Source organism: Ailuropoda melanoleuca, chromosome 16 (genome assembly GCF_002007445.2).
Source record: "Ailuropoda melanoleuca isolate Jingjing chromosome 16, ASM200744v2, whole genome shotgun sequence".
Lineage (NCBI taxonomy): Eukaryota > Metazoa > Chordata > Mammalia > Carnivora > Ursidae > Ailuropoda > Ailuropoda melanoleuca.
The window spans coordinates 30,250,418-30,268,337 of record NC_048233.1 but is presented as its reverse complement, the minus strand read 5'-3'; the positions used below and the strand labels follow the sequence as shown (position 1 = coordinate 30,268,337).

The following is a 17,920-nucleotide window of genomic DNA, read 5'->3' as shown; positions in this document are numbered from 1 at the left end:
AGAGGAAATGGAACAGAATTAAAGGTAATTATGAAAAAAAAGTTAGACTTTATGTGTGGTTAAAATTGACATTATATCTAATACATACACATGGAATTTAAATAATGTAACATTTATAAATATACTTTAAAAATATGTCTATACCCTGTGTTTAAAAAAATTGGCATACCTATATAGGCATACAGTTTGGGCTTAAATGTGATAAATCATCATATATAATGTTTTCTTTATTATGGTATATATCATTTTCTATATCAGTGTAAACAACATTAAAAATATTGTCTTTGTCTTGGGGCACCTGGGTGGCTCAGTTGTCTAAGCGTCTGCTTTTGGCCAGGTGATGACCTGAGATCTAGCCCTGGGATCTAGCCCTGTGTTGGACTCCTGCTCAGCAGGGAGTCTCCTCTCCCTCTGGCCCTTCCCTCTCCACCCCCACTCGTGCTTGCTCTTTCTCTCTCAAATAAATAAATAAAATCTTTTAAAAAATATATTTTCTTTGTCTTAGAACGTGTGGTTTGTCCCAAGTCTTTGTATAGATGTAATAAATAAGTGGAAATAAAGTTAATAAATGAAATATTAATAATAGACAAAATACAAACCTATTAAAATGTATAGTTATGTAGATATATATTACTATATAATATTTTATATATATTTATAACAAAATGACAAGAGGACTTATTTTATACATATGTGTTATTTATATCTTTTAAAATTTCTATCTATATTAGAAATGGATCAAGGAGCAGGTATGGATAAGACTGGTAAAATTAGCCTATTTTTCCTGCTGAATTGTTAATATTTGAGAGTGATTATATCTGTTTTCCTCTTGAAGGCCCAGAAATATTATTGTAATCTATGGAGGGAGCAAAAATAATGCAAATCTCCTGAAATTATTAAAATTTCAATAAAGCTAGAGATAAATGATCACTTCTGCATTGAATACATTCATATAAATCTTATATATAATAATTTCTACTAGTAAAAACATAAACCAGAATTTTCAAAAAAAAAAGTACTTTTGTTAGGATGTGTTTATAATTTGTGTTTACTAGCACAGTTAATTAAGAATCATAATAGTTTTGCCAATTTACGTACAGACAATCTCATAATCTAGGAATACTTAAAGGTCATATTTCTAGATTTTTTAAGGTAAACTAGATTCTCCCTCAGGATTTGTGGAAGTTACATGGGAAAAGAAAGACTTGATTCTATTGGAATTTTAAATTAGAAATACTTCTTTTAAGAATCAGTGGAGGCTGGGGGCACCTGGGTGGCTCAGCAGGTTGTCTGCCTTTGGCTCAGGTCATGTCCCAGGATCCTGGGATTGAACCCCTTGTTGGGCTCCCTGCTCAGCGGGGAGTCTGCTTCTCCCTCTCCCCCGGCCCCCCCCCTTGCTCCTATTCACTCTTTCTCTTTCTCTCTCAAATAAATAAATAATCAGTGCAGGCTGGTATTCTCTTGTTTTAAAAAAACAAAAACAAAAACAAAACAAAACATTCATAGGTGCTGAAAAGTCTTGTCAAGGTCAAAGGCTTTGAGTAGAATAAAACCAGAAAATTAGCAAAATTAGGGATAACTGACATACTGTTGTCCGGTCTCAAAAGATTACTTTTTTTGCTGATCATCGGAAATCAGAGATCCTATGGCATATTTTACTTGTCATGGAGTCAGTGGTTTGGTTTTAGTCACCTCTAGAAAAACACTGCTGCTCTTCTCCTACAAATATGGGTTTAAACACTAAGAATGTTTATAACCTATGAGTTGAATTAGGGTCAGCGTAACTGCACTTCAATTAAAAATGTCTCTCATTTCTGTGACTGCTTAATCTCTAGCTGTTTTCAAAAATATTGCTATGCTTGCAAGGACTGGCCCAGATTAGACAAGATAGAGGAGCGTGGGAAGTCAGTATGTTGCAGTAAAAATGGAGGAGACAGTGATATCTGGGACTGTTGTTTCCATGGGAAAGATCACGGCAACGTTTGAGCCAAAATATTTTCGACATCCTAGAGAAATTGTCATTAATATACAATTTGTTTACAAATCCTTGTTTGAGAGCTCCTTCAGCACACACCTGAAACATGGCACACTGATGTGCTCCAAAGGAATTGCACTAGAACAGTACAAGCCACAGGTGTGTGTATAACTAAAATATCACAACACAGCATATATCAATTCATAAGCCTATTACATCCTCACAAGTTATTTTGATTAAAGCTTTTTAAAAATTATATATATAATCATATTCTTAATAATTGGAAAAAATGTAATTTAGTAGTGTCTTTTTCAGGGAGCTAAACACTTTTCACAGAAAGAATCAAATTAATTCTCTGAGTTTATTTTCAAAACAGTTAAGTAGGCATTGCCTCCAATTTTTAGGTGAAGACATAAGGACCCCGAAGTTGGCTGACTTACTCCAGATCACATGGTGATGGAGAAAGGGATGAGAGGAGTTGAGTACATACACGTCATTTGTATACATTATGTGCAAAACTAGCTGAGTGACAGTCAAGAAAGTAAGAATCATCTGTTATCCTCGAGGCAGGGTGACCTTCAGGAAGATCATCAGAAATGCCAGCAAAAGGCAATATTGCCTGCCTCTCTTTTCTGTGCCTTTGGTGTGATTGTGTGGGTGGGTGACCTTCTGTGGGAAAAGGACAGTTGCTTGCATTACTCTCAGAGTTGTTTTAAGGAGGTGGAGAGGGTAACGGTGGTTATTGTGCCCTTCTTTTAGGCTGAATATAATCAGCCTAAAATTTGTTACTATTACTGGCAAGATCAGATCACAGAATGACTGAGATATTAACTTGAATCTATTTCCAACTTTCAACAGTGCCCATTGTGTACCAGACAATGAGGTAGATGCCGAAAACATGGAGATGAGTTTATCACCTTTCTTACCTTCAAGTATGATGAAGGCTGAGAGGGGAACTAAGTAAACAACGGGTATAATACAATACAGGATTTGTGATGGTAGAGAGATACTGGCTTCTTTAAGAGCGAAGGGGGACCGGCATGAAGCAGGAAAGGCTTCTTGGAGGACATAATGGCTAGGCTATAAAAGATAGGTGATGCTGGGAAAGAAGGGACCAAAAGTGGGGGCAGGGGATAGACACATTTGTTAAGTAAGGACCGTCCTACAGGTTTCAAAGATAAATGTGAATATACATAATATACATTTTTCCACTATTAATAGAGCATAGAAATGATTGTAATATACAGATTTTATTTAATAATTTAATCATTTCCCTCAAACAAGGCTTTTAGAGCCGGACTACTAGCTTTATAGTAGTAATCAATTTGCTTTAAATATCTCTTTAATTTATTTCCTCAGTAGCCTATATCCATTATAAAAAGTATGGAGAACAAATTAGAGATGTAAACAGATGCAAATCAGATAAACAGCCCTGGAGGAGACTTTATTTTATAAATGCAGTCAGAGAGACATTACATAAAATAATTATTTTAGTTGCAATTAAATTAACAGGAAATAGCAACGCAGTATTATTGAATCACAAGGAAATTGTTGGTTGTGCTTTATTATGAAAGTCCTTCCATCATATCTCTCGGTATAGTGGTAATTATTTCAATATTACAGTATTGAAAATCAGGAACAGATAAAAATATGAAGGCAAATTAAATTTTTCTTCTTTTAATCTCAGTAAAATCTACGAATAGTTGATGATGGGGGAAAAAGGTAATTATAAGTCCATGAAAATTACAGTTAATACTTTATTTATCTATGGTTTACTAAACAGTTTTTGAAGTAGGACAGGTTACAAAGGAAATTAAAAATTTCCATGTATTCCAGGAGATCTATGACAAAATTGACCTGGGAATCAATCCACTTATCCACCCAGATTCTTCAGATTTATTCTGTAGACAAAGCACCTTGTATCTAGGGTTGACAAATTTACCACAACCTCCTCTTAACTGCCTTATGTTGATAACCTTTTGACAAATCCTCACTTCGTGATCATCTGTTTCTCTGGCTCTGAATAGATACAATGATGTGTTTTCTTTAACTCACAGAAATGTCATCTTAGAGGCTGAAATGCAATTTGTGACTCAATACATTGTCTTCTCTACAACACAGGATAGCATTGCATTTATATGACATGCAAATTCAGTGTTTTATTCAAAATAATAATCGTAGACAAGACTCAGAAGGGGAGGAGCAAGTATTTTATTCATTCTTTCATTTATTTATATCCTGTCTCATTCTGGAAAGGATCCAAGGTAATTTATAGAAATGCATGTAATAAGACATGGCGAGCTATAAACTGGGTGAGGAAATTGAAGGAGAGGGGAAATAAGGGTAAGAAATCTGAAAAGTCTGCAGAGGACAGTGTGTCATGAAGACATATCCTGCAAGAAATGGGTCATAGGTTTGGCCATAAGCCCTCTCTAACAACTAACTCAGAGGGGGAAAAATCTCTATTTCATTATAAACAGGGTCCTTTCAGAATAGGAAGCACCAATGGGAAGCACGAAGCTCGGATTCATAACAATAAGACCAAACAGAATTGTACCTCATTATTCATCACTCAATTCTGTACAGAGTAACAAATTTACCAGAATAAAACAGAACCAAACATCAGAGAATTGCTTCTTAGAGAGTTCCATGATGAGTTCAACAGAGGCATATCAATGTGCCGTATGACCAACCTGACCATTGTCATTGGATCCAGATTTGCCACTCTGCTGGACTTACATTATCCAGATGGCTATTACATGTTCTTGTGACTTGATGGTGTAATTTTATTTACTTGAGACCAGTAATATTGCTTCTCTTTACGAAGTTTTTGGTTAGTGTTGAGTGGTGAGAATTTAATGTTAATAGTAATAGCTGAACATTGAATTGAAACAGTTAACCAAATGAGGATTAGCATAGTCAGAAACCTTTCGTAGGGGCTTAGGTGATCCAAGGTTTTGTTTAAGCCCTCTATATTAACTTCCCACCCCTAGTGTGGTGAGCTCTGTTATATAAGGCTTGCCCACACTTACCATTACCAAAGCATCGTGCTTGAAGTGCGCTAATAGGATGTTTTATTCCCATGACTGTTACTTAAGATACTTGAAACACACACAACAATGGAGGAGGATAGATTCTAAACATAATCTCCTTAACTCAGTTTTTAAGATTGCAGTGAAAGATGCCATGATTATGAGCTTGGGCTTCTGAAGGTCAAATAAAATTATTTCACTTATTAGAAATGTGTAGTGCTAAAGTACTATTTTGTAGTTTTTCCCATGTAACTAAAATGAGTGAGTCCTAGGGGATTGGGTTCATTAATACAAATTTATTCACCATTGTTTTCAGTCCCCTTTCCTTTCACATTTTCACGTGTGTAGATCTGCTTCTGGAAGTTAAATCTGGAAGAGGTGAAGGTAATACTGGTGTAAAGAGGGATGTCCCAGTTAGAATACTATGATATATGTACAAGATCTTTGAGGTAACGGAGAATAAGGCTGGAAATCTAAATGAGCTGTGTTTTAAATAATGTAATAAAAACATTTCTTACTGCAGAATCTCTACTGAAATTAATGGGAGCTTGTTTTTTCTTCCAAATTCCATCTTTAGAAATCAATATTTTGGTTGGCTATATAGCAACTTGTTTGTTGCTTGTGTCTGGTCATCAGGTCTTCACAACTAAGCATTAAACCTACCTGGGGGTTGGGGAAATATATATATTTAATGATAATGAACACCTTGAATTTGCAAAGGGAATGGGCCAACGTTAAATTCTGTGATATAAATAGCAGTGACATCCCTTATGGTGTGTTTACCACTTTAGTTCCTACAATCTTTTTATCTTCTTTCTCTGTAAGCTTCCTTAGGTAAGCTTCAGTAATCACACTAACAAGGATTTTATAGTGAGAACTAATGCATGCTTACTCAGTCCTTCTCCCTCCACATCTAAAATGAGAAGGCACCTGTGGAAGGTCTGCTTTCTGAGAAGGCAATGATGATTGCTTTAAGGTGAAGAAACTCAGAATAACCATGTTGGTATTAATGGTGTACTTTTAAGCTATTATTATTAAAAATTAAGCTTGGTGACTCTTACCCATGTTAACATGGGATACTCGTAAAAAATAATGTCCTATTATACCATGGTCATAAGAAAGTTTGAAGAATTTTATACTTTGTATTTGTAATTATTGATACAAGTAATAAGTTTTTGAGTGTCTCAAACTTTCATCCTGATAAATTGTTAATCATTTTGGTAGCATAGGCGATGAAATGTTTTTGAGATATGAGTTATTAAAACTAAAATACCTGTTTGAAATATCAATATTGATGGGATAAATTAAATATATTATTTGAATACTAACAAAATGTAACTTTTGAGTGTACATAATTTGGGGTTAACAAACAATGAAGTTATGTGTGAGTCTCTTAAAATATAAATTACTAAGTTATGCTCATAGTAATTTAAGCATTTTTTCGTGATTAAACTATACATTGGTACAAAACTTTAAAGTATAATTGACAAATGTTATGAAAGCTAATACTATATATTTTTCCTCTTAAATTTAGTCATGATTTCATTGGAGAATTTACCACAAGCTATAGGGAACTTTCCAGAGGACAATCACAATTCAACGTATATGAGGTAAGAGAAATTTTATTTTATTATTTTCCTCCGGAATAAGTAAATCTATGCTTTAAAAGTATAAATTTTGCAAAGGGTAATTGGCAAAGGTTAACCAACTACCAATATATGTAAGAATCTTTAAACTTATTGAACAGACTTGTTTCTGAGACTGAATGATATTCTCTTCAAGGCCCATGATCTTTTAACGCTATTTTGAGAAATTTAAAAATTCTTGCCTATGAAACTTATTATTTTTTTAACATTTTTTCCATAAACCTCACCCTTATGTTTTGCCTTCCTACCAACCTCCTCCCCAACACCTTTTTAATAAAAAGAGAAAAATATGCATTTTCACTATGTCAAGTTGGTGTTATAAAATGAATTATGGTCTGCTTAGTATGTTTGAGCACCTTCACTGCTGTTTAGTCAAAGACTGAAGGGAATGACAAAGTATAATTCAGTCATTAAAGAAATCCAAGTTGTTAAAGCTAGCACAGTAGCTCTTTCTGCCTTAAGCCTACCTTGCCAGTTAACTATCACATATGCATTGAGCACATCGTATGTTCTGGCACTGTTAATACTTGAGCTATGTTACCTGTACATTCTCTTTAATTTTTTTATTTAACAAACATCAATAGCAAAAGAGAATATCTCAGTATCAGTCAATAATGGTAATAATGACCAGGTTGACACTAACGTTGACCTCTTTTAAGTTAGGAGTGGAAAAATTTCCTTCTTCTAGCATCTTCTTACTAATCTAAAGCAGTAGCATTCCATTCATTCACTTAGAAATAAAATATTTATTACATGGCTTTTACATTCCACATTCTCCGTTAAGGCCCTGGGGATACAGAGATGATTAAAAATTTCAGTGTCTACAGGTACCTGGGTGGCTCAGTTGGTTAAGTGTCTGACTTTTGATGTCAGCTCAGATCACGATCTCAGGGTTGTGAGATCGAGCCCTGCATTGCACTCTGCATTAGGCGTGGAACCTGCTTAAGATTCTCTCCCTCTCTCTCAAAAAAATAAATAAAAATAAATAAATTCCATGTCTAATGGGAGACAAACACATGAAATATGTTTGGTATGTCTTGACAAGAGCTACATATAGTATTTTACTTAGTAGAGTATGAGATTTTTACAGATCAGACTTCCTCGGCAAGGACAAAGATGGAGTAATGGATCAGTTTTTCTATCTGGGTCTTCCAAGGAAGGAATATTAAGGCTCTACACAGGCAATGAAAGTAATATAAGACAGGTTGTCCTTGTATAGATGCATGCTTTCTCTGCCTGCCCTTGGGCTTCTAGATCTCCAGCACTATACCTGAGTTTTTAAAAACCCCCCTCCAGCTTTACAGACTGGTTTTGGCAGATAAAGACGTGCTCCTATCAGTTCCTGAGCTGGTGGGATTAGCTGCAGAGCTGCAGTCCTGCTGGATTGGAGCGGCTTTTGAGGCTGGTGGGACGGTAGTAGCATCCGTGGTTGGGGTGCTTATTACCAGCGCTGGAGCGGGCGTGGATTCTGTCTGGCCCCTGGGTGGGTGAGACTGGCTCCAGCACTTGAGTCAGGAGGGCAGCACTGAGCCACGGTTCCTTTTCAGGGGGCACAGCTGGATCCTCAGTCAGATGGCCTCTTACTAAGGGTGAAGATGTGTGTAGCTCCTGCCAGGTCTCTTGGAGGACTCCCCTCTGATCACTGGGTGGGTCCCTAAGTAGGCAGGACAGGCTCTGGATCATACCTAAGAAAGTCAGCCCCTGAGTCCCATGGCTGTTTCAGGTACCATAGTTAAGACTTTGGTCTGTACTGGCTCTGAAGGCACAGATGGGCATGTCCCCCACTCGATCCCTTGGGTGGGCTAGATTGCTTCCTGACCATGGTCCGAGGGGCTGGGACTAAATAAATAGAAGGATATTTTGTGATCTCCTGAGGTATAGCAAAAGTATCTCTTGGTTTGTCCTTGTGTCAGCAGGACTGTTCACAAACTACGGCTGGAAGGAGCTGAAACTAAGTATTGGGCCCTTTTAGGATTTACACGATTGCAGGCAGGGTTGTTTCCTCCTGGGACCCTGGACCCATAGGACTGTTGGTTGACTGCAGCTGTGAGGGGGCTGGAGCAGAGTACAGAGTCCTTGTGGAATCTCTAAGCTTGCAAACAGCTTTCAGGATCTCCAGGCAGGCAGACAGGAGTGTCTGCTGCTGGCTCGACGTACCTGCAGTCCTTCGGGTTCATTTCAGTAATATGTATTTGCTCTCTGCTCCAGCCACCTTGGGCCAATTACTTTCTCCTCTTTCTAGATGGTTATGTTTATCCCTTTTTATTATAGCCTTAGTTTAAATTAATAAAGTTTAGTTCAAATAATACTTGCCATAAATTCTTTTTAATTTTTTTGCCTATCAAAATGCTTCCTTGGTATTTTGAATTGGGATGTGCTGAAGGATTTTCTCTTAAGACACTTAGGTGTTTTATTTATCCTATTAGATACACAGGTCTTACTCATCTTTACATTCCCTATATTCTTCACTGTCTTGTACAATATAGGAGTGCAGTAATATTTCCTCATGGGATAAATGGTCAAAGATTAAATCTTACATCCACAGGCCAGACCTTTACCAATTAGTACATAGCCTCAGTATCTGGTGGAAATTACTACTCCTGACAGTAATAGAGTAACAGAGCCCTATGTATGCACATAATTGGGTGATTTGCTATGTTAGTGTTTTTAACCTAATAAAAAAGTTATGTCTCTTGGCTAATCTTTGGCGATTTATAGTTCACTACAGAGCAATCGTTATTATTTAGGACCTAGGATGTTAAAAGTCTCTCTTACATCAAGAAGATACAGATGGATGAGGGTAATCAATGCATTAAGGGATTGAGAAGAATATTATTGAAAAAATATATTTTTTATAAAGATGGTCACACACACACACACACACACACACAAGAAGATGGTCACCAGTACATTTTGTAGAGAGGTTTTGGCTGAAGGTCTGTCCAGGAGTCATACTAAAGGCATTTGTAAATGAATAAATGCATCAGGAGTGAAGGCAGCAGTTTGAACTACACATTTTGTAAAAATTTCCATATAAAACCTAACAGTGTTAATTGTTTTATCTGCTTTTCAAGGTGGTGAATCCCAAAAAGAAAGGAAAAAAGAAAAAATATACTAATTCGGGAACAGTAAGTCAAATTTTATGTTATTCACTGAGGGGTCAAATAAATGGATAAAAAATGTATAACATTTACACAGACTAGAATGAAAGACTAGGCTCTTTCACTTAGGATTTTGGTATGAAGGAGTATACTAGAAAATTGAACTTGTTGTGGGGTGGTTGTAATGGAGAATACCCTATAGAAAGTAGTCACCTGCTTCTGCAGGTTGTCCTCAGGACCGTATGGGCTCTGAGGGAAGCTGAAGTTTTCTTATGAAATCCTCATTCAGTGGAATCACACTGGAGAGAATCGAGTAGGTATGAAAAAGTTTAGGTGTTAGTAAGAAATACTGTACTCTTTATAGGACGCAGTCACCTATTAAAGCTCAGGGCATGAGAAAGTACTTGTTCATAGTGTGTTAAAATTTACACCCTTGTAGGATGCTGGGCTAAATCAGTACAGGAAGGTACAAAGATGAAAGTATCTTGAAATCGTGAAAAATCTTAAAATCATCCTATTCCTTTTTTTGGAAATTCAGGTGTACCTTTTTTTTTTTTATTGAAGTGTAACTAACACACAATGTTACAGTTTCAAGGGTACAACGTATTGATTTAACAATTCTGTACATTACTCTGCGTTCACCACAATCAGTACAGTGACCAGATGCCTTGACTGTATTACCCATGCTGTACTTTTCATCTCCATGACATTTCTTCTATAACATACTGAAGATTTTATTGTGAGATTAAATTTTCTTAGGAGAAGCAAAATCTAAGTTCTCTCCAAGTTTCCTTTTGAAGATTTCTGTACTGCAAGACACTTAAAATATTATATAGCCTCATTACAGGACCATGAGAAAAACACACATTTCCTCTTAAAAGGCTTAACTCACTGATTCTGACTTTTTAGTTTTAACCATTTTTTACCTCCTTTCATCTTTCCTTTTATCTAAAATGTGAAGTAACACAGTGTCCTTGTAGACAATTTTCATTCTAGTCTTCAAAGGAAGTGAACCGGTCATAGAAAGGAGGTAGTTAATTTTTTTGGCTCCTTTCATTTGGATCATGTTAAAAGTAGGAACAATCATTCCTGTCAGATTTTAATAAAGAATAATATTGTTATTGATTTTCAAAATGTGATGTTCCTCTCAATATGAAATATGAGTTCTTCTCTAATACTTAGAATAAAGTCCATCTGGGGTTGTAATTAAGTACTGGTAGATAATTCTACCTTGTTTTTCTTTTATTTTTCAGGTAACCTTGCTCTCTTTTTTGGTAGAAACAGAAGTTTCATTCCTTGATTATATTAAAGGAGGGTAAGTCATTCTCTGAAACTGTTTCCTTGCTTGAACATTTCTTTCAATGTGTGTAGCAAGTGCTACCACTAGGTAATAGGCAGCTGAAATGATCAACTTTATTATAGTTGGATGGCAGACCTTTTGCACTTTTGTTACAGACTTAAGGGGATAAACACAAAGAGCTATTACTTTTGGGGAAAATTGCAACTTTTCTTTGACCAAGAGAAAAGACTTTATTGTGTTAATAATAGCTGCAGATAAAGCTGTTCTATGCAGTTTTGGAGAATATTTTCAGTTGCCTAACATATGGGCCTTTTTATATGCACTTTTCATTATCTTGAAATAGAAGAAAAGCTTGAGGGCTTGTTGTAAATGTATATTTGAGCTCCAGAATATTAAAGTATATCTCTTGTCATAAAAGCATCATGCAGAAATGGATAGTGTATAGTCATATTGTTGCTTCCTATGCTTCTAGGCAGGAATATATTTCAGAAAACACTTGGTTGTTGTAACCATTCTTGAAATTTTCCAGAGTCCAGACAGAGCCTGTTTTGGTAATACATTATGAATTCTTACTCCCAAGTAAATAGGGAGGTTTTTGTTTTTTTTTTCAATTTTGAAAATTTTTATTTTTAACCTAGTTATCCCTGTTTTTTCATAACCAAGCATCCCCAGAAATTGAAAACAGTCGTTCATTACTATATCCTCTAAAATGTCTGCATATTCCAATTTATGTGCTATTACCTGTATTTACAATATACAAAAATGGTGAGACATAAATTTGAAATTGTACGTAAATGGTTAGTAATTTCATGACAAATAATAACAGCCAGAGACAACACTCATGTAAACCTCTTCCTAATTTAGCAATTTTTTTTTCCAATATCAGTTCACTGGTAGAATGTCATGAGGTGGAAGAAAGGGATGAAAGAATGAGGAGGCTAAAGGAACCAAGATAGTTTACCAAAAAACAGAGAGCTTGCCCTTAGTTTAAGGAAACAAAAACGAACCCCAAAATGATACTTGCTTAAATGGAGAATCAATGCTACATATGGATATCTTGCAACCTGCCACGTGGCTACACGGACACGGAAGCTACAGTGTTTGTTTCAATAAGGATAAAGGAAAATGTACTAAAGTAGAAAAAATGTTTGCTGTTCAAGAAAAACTTCAGGAGTGAGCCTATGAGCGAGGAAAAAGGAGACAAATCTTTATTTAGGGGTACAAACTGGGGAGGACAACCCAACTTAGTCGATGTGCTTGTCCAAAAAGGGTGACAGGAGGTGGTGTTTTTAAAACTTAAAACCGCAGCAAAGGAGAAATTTCAGTTGGTATGATTTGCTCAGTGATTAGTTGACCTCTTTTGCTCAGTATTGTGGGTCGGGGGAAATTTTCCAGGTGTCTAAACCTCAAGATGACTATCATGATTCCAGGAAGTGGCTGTTCTTCACTGAACTCCACAAAACGGTGGCAGTTGTAGGATGGAGTCAGAATTTTCAACTGTTCTTTGCTCCTTTTCATTTCTTCTTTCTGATAATTGGTGTATGAAACATCACCATGATCAGTTTTGGTGGGGGAAACTCATTATGGTGAGTCCCTCGTTGTCCAGGTGCTAGGCTGCTGCTTGTGGCCCATCCCGTCCTTCATAGGGACCTTAAGGGCATGGGGTTGGAGCAGTAGACACAGAAGCTTCAGTCTTCATAGTTAGCTTGGGAGTGCAAGAGGAGAAAGAGAGGCACTTCTGGAAACAAGCAAAAAGTATTTTGTATAGCAATCAGATGCTTAATCAGATACTTAATAGTATTATACAGTACTGTAGTCCAGATTGAAGAATGTTTCCTATTTTTTGGGTGACCAACTAAAGAGATTAGATGATGGTAGATAACTTTTAATGTGATTTCAAATTTCATTGATGGTGGGATTGTTGATATTGTGAAGCCAAGAGGCCTGTACGAATTTTTTTTTTTTAATTTCTAATTCCACTTTGGAGGAAGTATTTATCCAGATGCAACAAGAGATATTAGCAAGAGCACAGACACCCCCTTGTTCTACCAGCCACTAGTTGAATGTTATTTGATTGTCTAGAACTACTGATGCAAGGGAGTCCAAGGATAATTGTAATTTTTGTAGGTCTGAAGCACTATTGCAGGATAATTCCTCCAGAACATTTGTTAGATTACACAGGGTAGCTTTATAAGCAAATCTTCCCCAAGGGGCCAACATGCCTATGGCCAGACCAGTTCTAACAATTACTATACCTTAAGCCCTTTGGGTTCTGTGAGAGGTAGTGGAGCTTGTGGGTAGGATAGACTGATTGGGTTACATGAATCCTAGGGTACATTGTACAGTGAGTGACCCAGGAATTGTTAAATGCATTTGAAGACTAAGGTTTGGTTAGTTATTCTTCCTTAAGGGTTGCCCATGTAGGAAAGTTAATTAAGAGGGCTGCTACTGATAAATATATATATACTTCAGAAGCACACCAAGATTCAGTTGCTCTTGTCTTATTGTTTAGATTGATGCTATTGATGATGGGAAAGGAAGAGTTGGTACAGAGGGAAGATAGGGGTCCTGCAACATAAGGTTTATTGAGATCACAGTAAGGATAGAATCTGGAGGGCACCTGGGTGGCTCAGTTCCTTAAGTGTCCAACTCTTGGTTTTAGCTCTGGCCCTGGTCTCAGAGTCCTGAGATAGAGCCCCGTATTGGGCTCTGCGCTGGGCGTGGAGCCTACATAAGAGTTTCTCTCTCCCTCTCCCTCTGCCCCTCCCCCTACTCTCTCTCTCTCAAATAAATAAGTCTTTTTTTTTTTAAAGGAGAATTTGGGATTAATTTGATCATAGCAAAACCTCTTACAAATATTCCTTTGATGGGACTTTGTATATATCATTCTCCAGGAAATCATTGGACCTAAGCATTGGTAGTAAGTTTCATCATTTGTCTTCTGTTCTTGATGACCTGGCAGAGGGCAGTAGCATTAGGGTATGTGGATGAAACAGAATTACAGCTGGATAGGTTATAGTGAGATTTACACTGTAGAAACCAGACTAGGTCTCAGGTGGATATATCTGATGAAAGAAGAGAGATTGTGCACAGGAGTAACTTCAAAACAAGGAAAGGAGGTTAAAGCAAATGGGGTTAGGGCACCTTTGAGGGAGTGGGGAGGAGCAATAATATTTGACCAGAGGCATTGCGCATGATCTTAATGATCTTAATCTGTGGGGCAATCTTATTGAACTGAGGGGAGTTAAGAGGGAGTATTTTGTATTTGGTTGAAATGTCACGTGGGTTATGACATACCCAGCAATTTTTTAGGGGGAATCCCCTGGTCTGTGGTTTGGGACACCTTAACAATGGAGTTAGTATTCCAATCAGAGGGGGTTCCATCTTTGACAGAATGTAGTTATAAAGATATTGTTAACTGGCTTTTCATCTTGAATTTGTATGGGAGTTGAGAACAAAGGGTAGGGACCATAGAGTGTCAAGTCTTACTAAAGCCTAAGGGTCATTAAGGAAGTCTGCATTTAAGAACTCAAACCAAGGAGGGGCGCCTGGGTGGCTCAGTCGTTAAGCATCTGCCTTCGGCTCACGGTGTGATCCTGGAGTTCTGGGATCGAGCCCCACGTCAGGCTCTTCTGCTGGGAGTCTGCTTCTTCCTCTCCCACTCCCCCTGCTTGTGTTCCCTCTCTTGCTGGCTGTCTCTTTCTGTCAAATGAATAAATAAAATATTTAAAAAAAAAAAAAAAACTCAAACCAAGGAGGCAGCCAAAGGTCATAAATGACTTCACCAGTCTGGGGTGGGTGAAATAGAATCATGGTGAAAATGGGAAAAAAGGGGAAAAAATAAGAATTAAGGTAAAAGTAGTGTTCTGGCTAGGGCCTGGATTTTGGGTACAGCTGTTTCATTGGATATTGTCTGCTTAAATTCTGGGTCTTGGGATATCCTCTGAAATTGGAGTGACTCTCCAGTCATTTTTAGGATTTGGAGCCCTTTTTAAATGAGAAATGTGAATCCGCGAGTCAGCCCCTTGTTAGCTTTGCTACACATGAGTTGTTTAGCAGTACCTGATCAGGTCCTTTCTATTTTGGCTGTAAAGAATCTTAAAGTTGATGTCTCTTCAGGTATACTAGATCTCCAGGCTTAAGGTCATGAGTATTTTCGTTGTCTCCAGGGAGCATTCTGTAAAGTGAATCTTTAACAAGTTTGGCCTTTTCATATATATTCTTCACAAGTCCCTTACAGTGCTAGAGAATTCTTGTAACAAAGTGGAGGGCAAGTGACCCTCAATTAGTTTCATAGAATACCCAGTGATGATTTTGAATGGAGACAATTGAGGCTTGCCAGTATGGGTAGAATTTAGATTTTAAAAGGACAAGAGGCAATGCTTTGGGCCAGGGTAGACCAAAGGCAGTGGTTAGTCTGGCCAATTGAGTTTGGATTATGCCATTAGTGTGCTTAATCTTGAGGATTGAAGATGATAGGTGCAATGGAAATGTTAAAAGATGGATTAGATTTTGCAGATCTCTTGGACAATTTGACTAGTAAAATGGGTTCCTTGATAACTGTGTAGCTGTTGAGGAATACTCCAATTAGGAGTGATTTTTTCCTAATAGGTTTTTGACCACTGCTTTAGCTGTTGCTTGCCTGTAAGGAAATGTCTTGATCCAGTGAGAAAACATACAGATCATTACCAGTAAATATTTACATTTGGTAAATGGGGGAAGCTGATGGAATCAATTTGCCAGATGTCAGAAGGCCTGTTGGGAAGAGGAAATTGACCTAAGGCAGTGAGATATGGTTTTGCAGGATTGTGCAAGGGGCAGATCATACATTTTTGAAATATTTTTTGGGCAACAGTTGGAGTTGGCTTCTACTAGTACTGTTGTGCCCTTTGGACCATTTTATGTGTGCTCCAATGTGTCATGTCATGGATAAATTTAAATAGAGCTCTTGGGGTTCTGTTTGGTAGTACAGGCTTGTTATTTGGTCCTACCCAAAGGCTGTCTCGGAGAAGTCCTTCTAGGAACCTCATTTCATCCATTTTCCCCTTACATCCTCAGTCTTATTATGTTATTAATTTAGGGTTAAGGGAATGCAGGTCATACAGATGGATGTTTGTGAATCAGAGGTTTGAAGTGCCACATTTTTGGTGGCCTGGTCAGCATGATTGCCCTTAGCTTCAGGGATATCAAGTTTGAATTGAGCTTGAATTTTTGTAATAGCTAACCCAAAGGGTAAGAGAATGGTGTCACACAGTTTTAACATATAAGTTTTGTTTTTGTGGATTGTCCAAAGGATGTTGGGAACCCTCTGTTTCCAGAGCATACCAAAATCATGGGCAACCCCCAAAACATATATGCTATCTATAGACGGATAGAGCCTTATTTATTGCCAATTGCCATACACTTGTTAGAGTATGTAATTCAGTTTATTGGGCCTAACCAGCCAAGGGCAAGGAGCCTGCTTTGAACATTTTTTCAGTGGATACTACAGAGTATCTTGCACTGTATTTTCCTTGATCATTCTAATGTAACATCCATCAATAAACCTGGTAAAGTGACGGGGAGCTTGATCTCACAACCTGGACATGATGAGCTGAGCCAAAATCAAGAGTCGGATGCTTAATAGGTGCCCTGAAAATCTAGTAATGTTTTGATGCGAGTCTATTTGTAAAGGACATTTTCAGAATCTGTTGCCAATAAATCACTTTTATTGGTTGTACACATTCTCCTTTTGAGGATTCTTAGGGCTAATTAAAACAGATGAGTTTTCTACAATATCTAGAGCAATGATGGTCTTAATTATATCATACTTCCATATTTTTCTGCTGCTTACAACCTCCAAGATTTTTTTTTTTAATCTTACACACTTCGTACTTAAGTACTCCCTATGCTGGAAGCAATACTAGTGACCTTTTTCTGTCAGAAGTCTGTATATAAATGGATCCCCAACCTATGAGGTATACTTTGTCTAATCCTGTCTTCCTGAGACTTTAATAAGAACCCATTTTTCATTTATACTACATAACTAACCTAACTGGACTTAATATGAATTTTTATATGAACATATTATCTAAACAGAACATAAAAAAATTATTTACCTATAGTACATTATCTTTATATGAAGGTGTATATAATAAATGTATTATCTTTTAAATATAATGCAATTACACATTCACCTATTATCATTATTTGTACTATGTATAATATAGAGTTATTAATATACTGTTTCTTTTGATAATGACATGCAAATTGACAGACAAAATAATTATTGTATTCTGTATGTGTATTTATGTGTCTTTGCTCTTAACGACTTGTTAAGCAATTGAGCAAAGAATTTAAATTCTGATTTTTATTAATGATACTGTGAGGTGGCTTTATCATGATAATCCTCATGCTATATAATGACGGGCAAATAAGTTCATATACCTAAATTTCAGTTTCCTGTAGTTCACATGAGTCTCTGTAGTTCTACAGTGTACCTGAAAAATGATGTCATTCAACTCGATTTTCCAACTCTTTCATGGCCTTAATGACACTTATTTTCCACCGTTCTGAAGTTACTGTTTATTCTTACAAAAGATTTACTCTAACCTATCAACTTACTATACAGTGTATTTGCACATAATAATAATAGTTAACATCTTCTGACCATTTACATGTCAGGTCCTGAGCTAACTGCCTCATGGGAATTAACTTTACCCATCTCTCCATCGGCGTCTTTCCCTTTATGCTCACCCACTTTCTCCTCCTTTCTGTCATATTTTCATTGATAATTTTCTTTTTCCAAAAACAATTAAAAAGAAGCTCAATTAGTTAACTTCTAGTCTTTCTATGTCTAATATTTACCATCTAGCTTTTGCCAGTCA

At 36.8% G+C, this 17,920-nt stretch overlaps 1 protein-coding gene across 1 annotated transcript in view; it reads left to right on the top strand.

Moving 5' to 3' along the window:
• Nucleotides 1-17,920, top strand: part of CPNE8 (copine 8) — a 209,653-nt gene that overhangs the window by 136,756 nt on the left and 54,977 nt on the right. Inside the window, exons 11-13 of the mRNA XM_002929624.4 lie at nucleotides 6,542-6,617; nucleotides 9,728-9,781; nucleotides 11,008-11,069. Coding sequence (XP_002929670.2) covers nucleotides 6,542-6,617; nucleotides 9,728-9,781; nucleotides 11,008-11,069 — 192 coding nt within the window. The remainder of the gene's footprint in view (nucleotides 1-6,541; nucleotides 6,618-9,727; nucleotides 9,782-11,007; nucleotides 11,070-17,920) is intronic.